At 63.7% G+C, this 13,173-nt stretch overlaps 2 protein-coding genes across 3 annotated transcripts; both read left to right on the top strand.

Annotated features, from left to right (window-relative positions):
- The first annotated feature begins 471 nt into the window (after window positions 1–471).
- Window positions 472–5,619, top strand: MRPL38 (mitochondrial ribosomal protein L38). Its single transcript, XM_036412415.2, has 9 exons — window positions 472–625; window positions 750–929; window positions 2,735–2,869; window positions 2,940–3,148; window positions 3,294–3,366; window positions 3,484–3,529; window positions 4,469–4,627; window positions 4,896–5,032; window positions 5,208–5,619. The coding sequence occupies exons 1-9, from the start codon at window positions 559–561 to the stop codon at window positions 5,342–5,344; spliced, it is 1,143 nt and encodes a 380-aa protein (XP_036268308.1). The 5' UTR covers window positions 472–558; the 3' UTR covers window positions 5,345–5,619.
- A 1,365-nt stretch (window positions 5,620–6,984) lies between these two features.
- Window positions 6,985–10,629, top strand: TRIM65 (tripartite motif containing 65). 2 transcript variants are annotated; one of them, XM_036412528.2, is made up of 6 exons: window positions 6,987–7,465; window positions 8,183–8,278; window positions 8,496–8,729; window positions 8,812–8,986; window positions 9,094–9,159; window positions 9,579–10,629. In XM_036412528.2, exons 1-6 carry the CDS (start codon window positions 7,052–7,054, stop codon window positions 10,151–10,153), a joined length of 1,560 nt encoding a protein of 519 aa, XP_036268421.1. In that variant the 5' UTR covers window positions 6,987–7,051; the 3' UTR covers window positions 10,154–10,629. The 2 variants fall into 2 exon arrangements, with proteins under 2 accessions (XP_036268422.1, XP_036268421.1); XM_036412529.2 differs by lacking the exon at window positions 9,094–9,159 and having other exon boundaries at window positions 6,985–7,465.
- The last annotated feature ends 2,544 nt before the right edge of the window (window positions 10,630–13,173 follow it).

Genomic DNA, 13,173 nt, shown 5'->3' with positions numbered 1-13,173 from the left:
TATAAGACACTGTTGTATTTTCAGGGAAACGGGGTAGAAGTAGAATTTCTAGGCCATAGAATATGTGCTTAACTGGACTACTAGTTAAAACTATACTAATTACTGGCAAGTTGCTCTGTAAAGTAGCTGGATCAATTTACACTCCAGAGGCTTTCAATGCTTATTTATAACGGGCGGGGCCTGGACCTCCCCCCTACAAGCTACACACCATGGCCAGAGGGTCTGAGGCTCAGGGAACTCCGTGCATCCGGGGATCTGCAGGCCTGGCCCCGGGTCTGGGCCGCCGCCCCGGGTCTGGGCCGCCTCTCCCAGCTCCCCCTGTCGTCGGGCCCTCACGCCTCTGGCGCCTCTAGCGGGAAGGAAAGGACCTGCGGCTCTCCCCGGCAAAGAGGAACCTGGGCCCTGGCCGGGGGCGGGGCTCCTGGGGCCGGGGCGGGGCTCAGGGGCCTGTGGGGGCGTGGTCTGGCGGGGCGGGGCCTCCGGGCGCACAGGCGCCGTCGCAGCCGCCTTCGTAGGCTTCTGGGGGCGGGGGCGGGGGCGGAGCCGACCTGAGGGAAGATGGCGGCGCCCTTGTGGCAGGCGGCGCTGGGCGCCGGTCGGCGGTGGCGGTGCCTCAGCACCTCGGGTGAGGGGTCTGAGGGTGTGGGGCTCCCGCAGGTCCCCCTGCAGCCCGAACCCCGGGGCTCGAGCCAGCGCGCGCCCGCCCTCCGCGGGCCGCCGCCGGCTGAGCCGCCGCTCTCTGCCCGCAGCCGCGCGGAGCCGCCGGGCCCCGCCGCTGGGGCCGATGCCCAACGAGGACGTGGACGTGAGCAGCCTGGAGCGGCTGGAGAAGTACCGCAGCTTCGCCCGCTACCGGCGCCGCGCGGAGCAGGAGGCGCGCGCCCCGCGCTGGTGGCGGACCTACCGGGAGCACTTCGTGGCGGAGCCAGGTGCGGGGCTGCGGTGCGGGCCCAGCCGGGGGCCGCCTGCACCCCGCGGCGGCGGTATTTATGGTCCCGCCAGGCTCTCCACACCTGTGGGCCCGGCTTGAAAACCCCTCTCCCATCAGAGTCCCCCCTCAGCTAAGGCGACCGGACGTCCCGCTTTTGGCGGGACAGTCCCGCTTTCGAACAATGTGTCTCGCGGCGTTTTAAAAAAGTCCCGATTAAAAAAAAAAAAAAAAAACGCCGCGGGACACGTTGTTAAAAAGCGGGACATCTGGTCACCTTGCCCTTAGCTATTTCTACTCCTAACATCTTTGACCACCCCTCCCCCCTCCCCTACCCCCGTTGCGAGTCGGAGCGCCCTCTGTGCCCCTGAAATACGCCGTGTGCAGCCCTGCCCACGCTGCACTCTTTCCGCTGCCGCTCTCCCAGATCGAGTCCCCCAAGGACAGGGGTCCCGCCGGTCTTAACCATCTTTGGCTCCTTGCACCCCCACAGTGTGCAATACTTGGCTGAATGAAATAGCCCTGGACTGGGTGCCTGGGGAAGGCTGCCCTTGAGCAACTCACAAATGCATCCTTTGGAAACCTTGTCTGGGCCCGTGTTGAGGGTGCAGTGTGTTGTGTTACTGTTTAATTGTTACTGTGTGTGATTGTTACTGTTTAATGTGAATGAGGAAAGGTGTCGGGTTAAAGGTTCTCCAGGGCCTTGATATGATAAAAAGCGTGTTCTGGGACCAGCTGCACAGACCTTACCTAGGAGCTCCTTAGAAATGCACTGCCATGCCCTGGCCAGTGTGGCTCAGTGTGGCTCAAAAGGTCACGGGTTCGATTCCTAGTCAGGCAACGCCCAGGTTTTGGGTTCGATCCCCAGTAGGGTGCAACTGATTGATGTTCCCCTCTTTCCCCCCCCCCCTCCTCTTTTCCTCTAAAATCAATAAAAATCATGTCCTCGGGTGAGAATTTAAAAGAAAAAGAAAAAAAAAAAGAAATGTGGTTTCAGTTCCCACTCTGACCTGCAGAATCAAAATCTAAATTTTAAGACATTTCCCCGGTGACTGGTACGGAAAGTGTGAGAATGCTTCTTTAAGTTCTAGCTTCAGCTGTTCTGCTGAGGACCCAGGTGTGTCCGAGCCCGCAGTGACAGGCTGGAAGGGGATCCCCGCTGTAATTGCTAGGCCATGTGCCTCGTTCCCGTGACAGAAGACAGTGGAAGGGTTAGGGATTAGAAGGTGCAATCTCAAGCTTATCAGTTTGCTTAGCAACTGGACCCTGCTCAGGTCTGAGAGACAGGCTACACGGTGTTTTAGTTCAGTGGTCGGCAAACTGCGGCTCTCAAGCCACATGCGGCTCTTTGGCCCCTTGAGTGTGGCTCTGGCACAAAATACCACAGCCTGGGCGAGTCTATTTTGAAGAAGTGGCGTTAGAAGAAGTTTTTTTTTAAATTGGCTCTCAGGGGGAGATAATAGATCAACCGAAGGACTTGTTTGCATGCATATAAGTACAACCAATGGACCCAAAACTCTGGGGAAGGAGGGTATGTATGGGGGCGGGGGGGGGGGGGGGCGCAATGGTAAGATATGTACACAGGTAATAATTTAATTTAAAAAATTGGCTCTCAAAAGAAATTTCAATCTTTGTACTGTTGACATTTGGCTCTGTTGGCTAACGAGTTTGCCGACCACTGTTTTAGTTTTGTGAATTAAAGGGGCAGCTTTAGCAGCAGATCTTGGGCAAGTGAGAGGACCGGGCGGAGACAGGTGGCTTGGCAAAGAATGGACCCCACTTCCTCCATCACACCTTTCCTCCCAGACCCCAGAGACAAGATTGACATCGGGCTGCCTCCACCCAAGGTCTGTCGGGCCCAGCAGCTGCTGGAGCGGAAGCAGGTTCTGCGGGAGCTGAAGGCCAACGTGGAGGAGGAGCGGGCCGCCCGCCACCGCACAGGTACGCCCTCCGGGGGAGAGGCCTGCGGGGTCTGCCCCGCCCGGGCCCAGCTGGCATCATTCCTTCGCAGCGCGCATCCCCCTGGAGGCCGTGCGGGCGGAGTGGGAGAGGACCTGTGGGCCCTACCACAAGCAGCGTCTGGCCGAGTACTATGGCCTCTACCGAGACCTGTTCCACGGCGCCACCTTCGTGCCCCGCATCCCCCTGCACGTGGCCTACGCCGTGGGTGAGGACGAAGTGATGCCCGTGTACCACGGCAACGAGGTCACGCCCACGGAGGTACCTGCTGGCCGTGCCCCTTCCTGCCCTGTGTGTGCAGACACATCCCCCCCCCCCGGGCCGTGTCCTCCCTTCTCCAAGAGCATCTGTTTGTGACAACTTGGCTGTCCCTGTGGGCGTGACAGCTCCCTCCTCTCCCCAACAGGCTGCCCAGGCCCCAGAGGTGACTTATGAGGCAGATGAGGGCTCCCTGTGGACACTGCTGCTCACCAACTTGGGTAGGCGTCTAGGATTCAGGAGCCCGGGCCCTGGGCGGGGGCGGGGCGGGGCCAGGTGGAGAGCCGCAGCCCCGGCTCCTCTCCCGGGCCCTCAGTGGTGGGTCTGTTTGTGCGCAGATGGACACCTGCTGGAGCCGGATGCGGAGTACGTGCACTGGCTGGTGTGAGTACGGGGCGGGCCGGGGCCCAGGCATGCGGGAGGCCCTGGCGTCCCGGGGAGAGCTGCCCTGGGTTTCAGTCCCGGCTCCATCGCGGACTAACGATGGGCTGTGGGCTAACCTCCCTCCCCTGGCGGTGCCCTCCCCCTGCTTCCCGGGCGGGCGAGGCCTTAGGACCCAGTGGCTGGACGCAGGTAGGAGAGCGGGCAGCGGGCCTTGGCTGCTCCCCGGCCTCTGGCCTCCCTGAACGCCTCTCCACACCCGTAACCCGAGGGCGATGCCTCCACGTCCCTTACCGCCCCCGGGGGCTCTGTGACAGGCCAGTGAGCGGGCCGGGAGAGGCCTCTGGCGGCTGCGACGCGCTCAGGTGCCAGCCTTTCGCTTCCTCGGAGGCCTTGGCTCTGAGCACCAGGGACAGCAGTCGGGCAGGTGACCGCAGCTTTGGGGTTTCTGGGTAATGGAGGCCAGTGACTGGGAGGCTGGTTTCTGTCATGTTCATTCAACTGCAGTGACCAGCCGAGGCAGCAGGACCCTCTGGGCTGCCTCTTAGGTGGGTACAGGGGCCATTCGGTGCCAGGCTGGGCAGACACTCTGACAGAAAGCAGCAGCTCAGAGGTGTCATGGTCTCCAGCCAGAGCAGCTGTGGCAGCCCGCCGCCCCCCTGACCGCCGGCTCCCCCAGGGCATAGCAAACAGGCTGCCCGCCTTTGCTCTCACCCGCTCTGCAGCCAGTCCTCCGCCTCCGAGCCCCAGGGGGGCGCAGAGCTGTCTCCTGCTAGATTGCAGGAGGTCCCTGTCGCTCTGTCCCCCGGCGGCGGGCGGGCGGGCGGGCGGTGTCTCAGCCTCCAGGAAGTGCTGGGTGGGGCCGCTCCCGCTGCCGCCGCTTCTGTCCAGTGGCCACCGCTTCTGTCCAGTGGCGATTAACGGCTCCTTTCCTCCCGCCAGCACCAACATCCCAGGCCGCAGGGTGGCTGAGGGACAGGAGGCGTGTCCCTACCTGCCCCCCTTCCCTGCCCGGGGCTCTGGCTTCCACCGCTTTGCCTTCCTGCTCTTCAAGCAGGAGAAGCTAATCGACTTCTCGGAGGATACACGGCCCTCCCCCTGGTAACCTACACCCCACCCGTCCCGCACCCCACCCGTCCTGCATCCCACTCCCCTGTCCACACCCCACCCGCCCCGCGTCCCACTCCCCACCCCCGTCAGGCCAGCTTCCCAGCAACGCCAGCCGTGCTCAGTCCTCCCGCCTCTCCCCTCGGGACTTGGGCTGCAGACATGGTCGTGTGGGCAGCCCTCGGGCTCTCAGGACTGCCTGTGGGCAGAGGGGGTGTGGGGCCCTGACATCCCTCCCCACTCACATTCTCTCATCTCGCAGCTACCAGCTCGCCCAGCGGACCTTCCACACCTTTGATTTCTACAAGAAGCACCAGGAAGCCATGACTCCGGCCGGCCTGGCCTTCTTCCAGTGCCGCTGGGACGACTCGGTCACCCGCACCTTCCACCAGCTTCTGGGTAGGGGCGGTGGGGGCAGGAGGGGGAGGCTGGCGCGCCCTCACAGACCTTCCCAGACCTGGTCTCGGGGAGTCGCCCAGTCCTCCGCTGGGCGGGCTGGCTAGGCCCACCCTAGAGACAAGGTGGGGGTTCGGGCCGGCAGCAGTCCACAGCCACATCCTCGCTCTTCTTGCAGATATGCGGGAGCCCGTGTTCGAGTTTGTGCGGCCACCCCCTTACCACCCCAAGCAGAAGCGCTTCCCCCACAAACAGCCCCTTCGCTACCTGGACCGCTACAGGGACAGTCATGAACCCACCTATGGCATCTACTGAGCGGCCAGTCTGCCACCGCCTCAGAGGGCGGGCTGGGCCTGGGGCCCTCTGCCAGGCTCCGGGGCCAAGCTGTGGGCTCTGAGCCCTGTCTCAGGCGCCTCTGCTGGCAGGGTGGGTATGAATAAAGATGATTTCTGCTGTAGCCGGTCTGGTCTGTTCAAGGAGCAGCCAGGTTCCCCCCCACCCCATGGTGTGCATTGCTCCGTGGGCGGGAAGAGGGCTGCCTGCCACCCCAGGAAGTAACCCCTGTGATCCGGTGGCGGAAGATCCAGAAGGAAAAGCAGGCCTGTCAGGCCTGTGGGAAGAGGTCTGCCCTCGGAGCATGGGCCCCTGGCCGGCGGGGGTGCAGGCTCCTGGCCTTCAGGGCTCGGAGACCTCAGGCTCACGCCTGCCCCCGCCCTGGTGGTTAGGGCGTCTGTCTCCGAAGGGAGAGCCGCCTGTAGCCAAGCAGAGGAGCTGTGCGCCTTCTCCAGAAAGAGCGACTCCACATTCTTACAACCCAAGACCCGGTGCTGCGCTGCGCTGAGGGCAGCGAACCGTGCCAGTAGCCACGTCTTGGGGTGGCCTGGCGCAGTGGTTGAGCATCGGCCTATGAACCAGGGTTCGATTCCCCGGCAGGGCACATGCTCCCGGGTTGTGAGCTGGATCCCCTGTGGAGTGTGCAGGAGGCAGCCGATAAATGACTATTTCTCATCATTGATGTTTCTCTTCCTCTTTGAAATCAATAAAAATATATTTAAAATGAATAAATAAATTGGGCCGGCTTGGTCAGAAGTTAACCCTCCTCCAGCCGGTCCTGGGCAGACTCGCCTTGCCCCGGGGCAGGTGGGTTTGCAATCCAAAGCCCTCTGCTCAGCTGCGGGAGCCACAGCTCTGGAAACGTGAGGCTCTAGAGTAGGGGTGTCGAACTCAATCAGAGAAGGGGCCAAAATCTAAAATCCAGCCTAAATCGCGGGCCGAATGGTTTACTGAACAGTCATAAACTGTCATTGTGATGGAAACGCAGCGGAGTGCAGTGATGACAGCGCGGTGCAGGCCACATTGCAAGGCCTGGCGGGACGGATTTGGCCCGCGGGCCTTGTGTTTGACACATGTGCTCTAGAGCAGCAGCGGGCTCACACGGGGTGCCAAGTGTATAATAGTTACATGTTTCCAGTTTCCATGAGGGGCTGTGGACATGCTGGGCTGGGCTGTCTGATTGGCCAACAAGGCCCACCTCGTGGATACGGAGCCAGGGGAAGGGAGACGCCTGGTGTGGCAAATGCCTGGAACTGGGCTCCGGGGGAAAGTGCCAGACCTCCCGCCGGCTCCATCCGTGTAATGCTGAAGCCGGAGGTCTGCTGGCGGCTCGTTTTCAGGTGAGGCCCTCTGCCAGGAGGAGGCCCCTTGGGGCTCTTGTCTCTGGAGGCTGGGACTGGACACCCTTCTGAGCTGCCGTGCGGAGGTCTAGGAAAGCGGGAAGGAGGTCCCAGGGAGAGACCAGAGAGAGCTGACCCCACCTCCCAGCCCGGGTGGCAGGAGGCAGGCGGGGCGGCTCCGGACGCGGACTGAATGGGAGGCCATGGCGGAGGCGCAGGGCGCGATTGGGCGAGGTGGCGTTGGCTCCCCTCTTCTCCCCAGGCGGGCCCTCCTCCCCGCCGCACCCGCGGCTTCCGTCCCTTTAAAAGGCGCGGCCTCCCGGGGGCTGAGCCCGCCCCCGCCGCCGCCATGGCCCAGCGGCTGCTGCAGGAGAAGCTGACCTGCTCCGTCTGCCTGGAGCTCTACCGGGACCCGGTGACGCTGTCCTGCGGCCACAACTTCTGCGAGGCCTGCATCCGGGACTGGTGGCGCTCCCACGGGGGCAGCCCCGCCTGCCCCGAGTGCCGGGAGCCCTGCCCCGCGGGCGCCGAGCTGCGCCGCAACGTGGCCCTGAGCGGCGTGGTGGAGGCGGTGCGCGCCGAGCCCCCGGGCCCCGGCCCCGGCCCCGGCCCCGGCCCCGGCCCCGAGCGCTGCCCGCAGCACGGGCGGCCGCTGGAGCTCTTCTGCCGCACCGAGGGCCGCTGCGTGTGCAGCGCCTGCACCGTCGGCGACTGCCGCCTCCACGAGAGGGCGCTGCTGGACGCTGAGCGCCGGGAGCGCGAGGTGATGCCCGGTGCCCCCTGCTCTGTGCGCAGCTGGCGGTCAGAAAACAGGCGCTCGGAATAGATGCCCGGCGGGGACAAGGCCCGGCGGGGACAAGGCCCGGTGGGCGGTTGGGGGTGAGGCTAAGGGCTGTGCAGGTGAGGCGGTCAGGAGCCAGAGCCAGAGGTCAGGAGGTGGCCCCGTGGCTGCCCAGGTCTCGGGGAGCAGGCCTGGGTGAGAATGCTGGTGGCACAGAAATGGGCACTGAGCATGAGGGTTGGCAGGGGCCAGTAGATGACAGCAACAGGGAGGGACGGGGACAGGCGGTGTGCCAGTGGAGGGGGGGTTGCCAGAAGGAGGGAAGGGAAGGAGGGCTGCTGGGGGTGCTCTGGGGGAGTCAGATGACCCACTTCCTGCTCGGGCCTGGACTCAGGGAGATCGGATGGCGCTGGCACCCTGTCAGCCTCTCTCACCACTTCCTCGTCCGGAAGTGGGGACACCATCCTCACCGGGGTGTGTGGCTGGAGGCGAGGACGCCGGGCAGGTGCTTGGCCAGGTGCAGGGACGCAAATCCTGGCGGCGGGCGTTCTCCCTTACGCTTCTGTCCTGAGGGGCCGCAGGGGGCACCGCCACACGGGAGTGCCCCTGGTCAGCCTCGCCGGGCGGCATGAGGAGGGGACACTTCACAGCCAATGCTGGCCCCTCTTGTCCCCGCCCCTGGCCCCGGTGGGCACACAGGCCCAGCTGAGAGCCGTGCTGGAGGTCACCCGGCAGCAGGCCGCCCAGGCCCAGAGCCAGCTCCAGGAGCTGCAGCGGCGGAGCGGCCAGATCCAGGTAGCGGCCTGCCTGTCCCGCCCCCCGCTTCCTGTGCTCTCCCTGGGCCCCTGGGCGGCAGGTCTGAGCCACCTCGAAAATGCCTCCTGGCATCAGACAGCGAGGGGCTGACGGGGGGAGGGGGGGGCGGGAGAGGCTCCGGGGACCCCGTCTCCCCATATCCGCACCCCTCAGCCCAGTGGGCTCCGGCCATCCAGGCTCCTTTGTGCCCACCCAGAGCTCGGCCCACACCCTGGCTTCCGTGGTCTCTGGCAAGTTCGGCAGCCTGCTGCGGGCACTGGAGCTGCGGCAGACCCGGGCGCTGCGGGGCATCGAGGCGGCCAGGGCGCGGGCCCTGGCGCAGGCCCAGGCGGAGGAGCGGCGGCTGCGGGGCCACCTGGAGGCCGCGGCCGCCTTTGGCCGCAGGGCGCGGGACCTCCTGGAGCAGCCGGACGACCGAACCTTCCTGCAGGTACCGGGGCGGCGGGCGGCGGGCCGAGGGGCGGGGCGCCTGCCCCTTGCTCCCCGCTCACCGCAGCTGCCCCGGGCCTCAGGCCTCACAGCTCCTGGCGCCCCCAGGGCCTCTCGGGCCGCTGACCCCTCCGCAGTGGGATGCCGACCAGCAGCTGGACGGCCTGAAGGGACTTCTGAGCCAGCTCTGTGGCCTCCTGCTGGACAGTGGGGACCCCCGCGGGGCCCCAGCCGAGGCGGCTGACTCGGGTCCCCCGGGTAAGGCTGACCCCGCATCTCTCCCTCCCCCCGGGGGTGGGAGTGGAATCAGGGCCCAGCCCCCGTGAGCCCCCTCCCCCTCCCCCTAACACTGCTTTGCCCCCTAGAGACCCCAGGCGCCCTGGCATTGGTCCCAAGCTCGGTGTGTCCGCTGAGGAGGAAACTCTGGCAGAGTAAGGAGGCCCAGCACATGTGTGTGCACCTGTGTGCGTGCGTGAGCGCATTGTGGATACGCACATGCACCGTGAGCACATGTGTGTGTACACGTGTGTGTGTGTGGCACATGCTATGACTGCCCCGTCCATGCCCTTCCCTGGTCTGGCCTCGCCCCCGGCACCCCTGTCTCGGGTGGCACACCTCTTAGGCGCGGAGCCAGTGTAGTGTTCGAGGCGGTCCTAGGCGCACGGAGCTGGATCGGTCCTGCTCCTCGCCCTGCTGTCAATCAGTCCCCTCTCTGGGCCTCCGTCTTCTCATCTGGGAAACGAGGCTGAGGCCGGTCCTGCCTCAGAGGCCGCCGCCGGACGGAGCACCCAGGGGGTGGACACGCACAGGCACCCTGCCCGCTCACCTCCCGTCTGTCTCTCCCCAACAGGTTACCGCAACCTGACCTTCGACCCGGAGAGCGCCAACCGCCACCTTTACCTGTCTCGGCACGGCCGGCAGGTGGAGCACCGGCGAGAGCCCCGGGGCCCGGCCGGGCCCGGCAGCTTCGAGCTCTGGCAGGTGCAGTGCGCCCAGAGCTTCGGGTCCGGGCGGCACTACTGGGAGGTGCTCACGTCCAGCCACCTGGTGACGCTGGGCGTGGCCTACCCGGGCCTGGCGCGGCGCCGGCGGGGGCCCCTCACCGACAACATCGGCCGCGGGCCCGGCTCCTGGGGGCTGTGTGTGGAGGAGGACGGCGCCCAGGCCCGGCACGGCGGGGAGGCCCGGCGCCTCCGGGCGGTGCCAGGGCCGCTGCTGGGCGTGGACTTGGACCTGGCCGCTGGTTGCCTCACCTTCTACAGCCTGGAGCCCGAGACCCAGCCCCTGCACACCTTCCACGCCGTCTTCACCCAGCCCCTCCGCCCCGTCTTCTGGCTCATGGAGGGGCGGACGCTGACCCTGTGCCACCGGCCTGAGGCCGGGCTCCCGGCCGGGCTCCCGGGAGAGGCCTCGGGGCTCAGCTGAGGAGTGCCCAGGAGCCGCCCTCGCCCCTGGCCTGGGGGCCTGAGGCCACAGCTATCGTGGGGCCGGCTGCTGGGCAGCAGACGGGCTCAGGGTGAGGCTGGGCCCCCTGTGCGGGTGGAGGGACCCCCACACTGGAGTTAGCTTCCCGGCCTCTCTGAAAGGGGACAGGGACTAGGAATGGAGTGACCCGGGAGGCCCCTGCCCCAGGCAGAGCCCGGTTCCAGGGGCCGCATGGGCGCCAGGGCGGCCCGGGCAGCGGGGGACACGCCACAGACCATGGCTCCAGCGCACCTCCCCCGAGACTGTGGCCGGGGAGCTTCGGGGTGCGGGGAGGAACCGCAGACTATTCCTAAAGACCATCTAGAGAAAGGTGGTTTTTACCTCCTCCTCCCCTACCTCTATCTCTTTTCTTTTTTTCCTTAACATTTTTTTAAAGTTTTTTTTTTCTTAATATGTTTTTATTGACTCAGGAAGGGAGAGGGAGAGAGAGATAGAAACATCAATGATGAGAGAGAATCATGGATCAACTGCCTCCTGCACGCCCTCCCCCCCACTGGGGATCAAGCCCACAACCAGGCATATGCCCTTGACCCGAATCGAACCCAGGACCCTTCAGTCCGCAGACCGATGCTCTAGCCACCTAGCCAGATCAGCCCGGGCTCTCCTTACCGTTTTTGCTACATTCTAACCTCTTTTATTTTGCACATCCTGGTGGCTGCCATCCGTACACAGCTGTGTCTTATCCATTTTTATTGAACGTAAGCGTTTTTTACATTATAAAAAATCGTGTCCTGGATTCTGATCCTATGAACATGGCTACGGGGGTTTTATGGGCCCACTAGGGGACATTCAAGCTCATGGATTCGGGCTCAGGAAGACATTGCCGTGGGGAGTGTTTCTGAGCAGGGCAGGGCGGCGTCCCAGTATGCCAAGGCCGTGGGTTCGCTCTCCGGTCAGGCACACACCGGAATTAGCCAGTGAACCCATCGACACGTGGGAGAGCAAACCAGTGCTGCTCTCCTGAAAATAAATCTTTCTGAAGGATGACACATGCAGACGCCCCCAAACGTACAGAATAGTTTGTATCTGCTGGCCGTGTGTCGCCCTCCCGCACGGACGCCTGGCCTGGGTCACCGCCACGGTGCAAACCCGTCTGCCGGCCTTGCTCCTCAGCCGTGTGCCTCTCTGGTCAAGGCCAGGGCCCGGCCTCTGATTGGCACAGCCTGGGCAAGGAGCCCGTCAGATTCCTACGGTGCGGGGAGTTCCCCAAACTTGGGGGGACCCAGTGGTGGGGGGGGCATCTCACCCTGGCAGCCTGACAGAGGAGCCTGAGGCCCAAGGACCTCACTGAACAGCTGTCCCCCGTGGGGAGGAAGCAGGACTGGGCTGGCCACTGGGTGTCGGTCCTCCCCATGCCGCTCGGTGGGAGTGTTCTGGGTCCTGACTGAGCCTTTATGCCACGTGACGAGGTGCTCCTGCCCCTTCTGCAGCGGGAACCAGCCGCGCTCCTCGGGGGTGGGGACGGGCATTTGCAAGCCCCTCGGAGAGCTCCCGCTCGGTCTCCGTGGCGGTGACGGAGAAACAGCAGAGAGGGGAGCGAAGCAGGGGCGTCGGGGAGTCACATCTGACCTGCGTGGGTGTTTCCAGCACTCCGGCCCCCGGCTCACAGGCCTGGCGTCTGGGCGGCAGAATCAGGAGGGACGCACAGGCAGACCAAGGACGGGAGGGGCAGGAGAGGTTTGACAAGACAGACCTGTACAGCCCGGGAGATATTGTCAATCCTAATAAAAGGGTAATAGGCAAATTAACTGTCACTCCATCACAAAGATGGTGGCGCCCACAGCCACAAGATGGCGGTGCCCACTTCTCAGCCCCACCGGAGGCCCCAGTCCTGGGGGCGGCCACGGAGAGCGGCGGCGTGAGCGAACTGGCTGAATGCTTGCTTCATTGCCCAGGCGATGAGGCACCGTTCCGCGCCGGCCGCAGATGGGCCTCCGGGCCGCAGAGAGCATCTGGGTTGCGGGCACAGAGCGGCCAGGCCCTGCAGAGTGACTGGCGCACGGATTCATGGGCAGGGCTACCAGTATGGAGATAGCTAAGTAGAGTGCCAGGTGGGTCCTGGAATTATAGGGGGGGACACTTTGTAAAGCATATGATTGCCACCTGAAACGAATACAAAATAATAATAAAAAGTTTGAATTAAAAAACTGAAAAGTAGCCCTAGCCGGTTTGGCTCAGCCTGCGGACCAAAGGGTCCCAGCTTGGATTCCGGTCCAGGGCAAGCACCTTGGCTGCAGGCTCCTCCCCAGCCGGGGCCCTGGTGGCTGGGGCTCATGCAGGAGGCAACCAGCGGATGTGTTTCTCTCACGTCGATGTTTCTGTCTTTCCCCCTCTCTTCCACTCTCCCTAAAAATCAATGGGGAAAAATATCCTCAAGTAAGGATTAACAACAAAACAACAACAAAAATAAAACTAAAAAGTAAATCTTTTAGGGGCTTAAGGGGCTAGTGGAGTTGGAGGGAGTTGGGCTGGAGGTCAGAGAGGTGAGGGGTAGAGAGGAGGCGGCTCTCCCCCAGGCAGGACGGGAAGGAAGGGAGCAGCACAGCAATCGTAGGAAATGCGGCTCCAACTTGGGGGACTGGGAGCTGGGAGACAATGGAGCCAGGCCTTTGAGATTCGGAGAGGAAAGGATTTCCATTCTAGAATCCCATACCCAGCCAAACTGTCAATCAAGGCTGAAGCCTGAACAAAGACCCTCGCAGGCACTTCCCCACCCAGTCTCAGGAAGCCCCCAGAGGACTTGTCAAAAGCAAAGAAGTAAATCAGTGAAGGGAAAGGAAGGTTTGGGATCCAAACAATGGACTTGGACATGAAAGGCAAGTGAATGAGAACGTAAATCTCCAGGAATCCAGCCCCCACGCAGGCTCACCGCTCTCAAGGGCATCCTTGAGAGTGGAGGTAACTGCTGACAGGAACTGGCTGGCTGTGGGAGCAAGAATCCGGGGTGTGCAGGCAAAGGA

This window comes from Pipistrellus kuhlii, unplaced genomic scaffold (assembly GCF_014108245.1).
Source record: "Pipistrellus kuhlii isolate mPipKuh1 unplaced genomic scaffold, mPipKuh1.p scaffold_m20_p_44, whole genome shotgun sequence".
Taxonomy (NCBI): Eukaryota; Metazoa; Chordata; class Mammalia; order Chiroptera; family Vespertilionidae; genus Pipistrellus; species Pipistrellus kuhlii.
The sequence above is the reverse complement of the archived record's forward strand: the minus strand, read 5'-3'. Positions and strand labels throughout refer to the sequence as shown.

Bases quoted from the DNA above. Each gene is read 5' to 3' on its own strand.
- TRIM65 (XM_036412528.2), top strand. From the start codon at position 7,052: ATGGCCCAGCGGCTGCTGCAGGAGAAGCTGACCTGCTCCGTCTGCCTG. The intron at 8,279-8,495 runs GTAGCGGCCTGC...GTGCCCACCCAG, and splicing joins GGCGGAGCGGCCAGATCCAG to AGCTCGGCCCACACCCTGGC. The intron at 9,160-9,578 runs GTAAGGAGGCCC...TCTCCCCAACAG, and splicing joins GAGGAGGAAACTCTGGCAGA to GTTACCGCAACCTGACCTTC.
- MRPL38 (XM_036412415.2), top strand. From the start codon at position 559: ATGGCGGCGCCCTTGTGGCAGGCGGCGCTGGGCGCCGGTCGGCGGTGG. The intron at 626-749 runs GTGAGGGGTCTG...CTCTGCCCGCAG, and splicing joins GCGGTGCCTCAGCACCTCGG to CCGCGCGGAGCCGCCGGGCC. The intron at 3,530-4,468 runs GTGAGTACGGGG...TCCTCCCGCCAG, and splicing joins GAGTACGTGCACTGGCTGGT to CACCAACATCCCAGGCCGCA.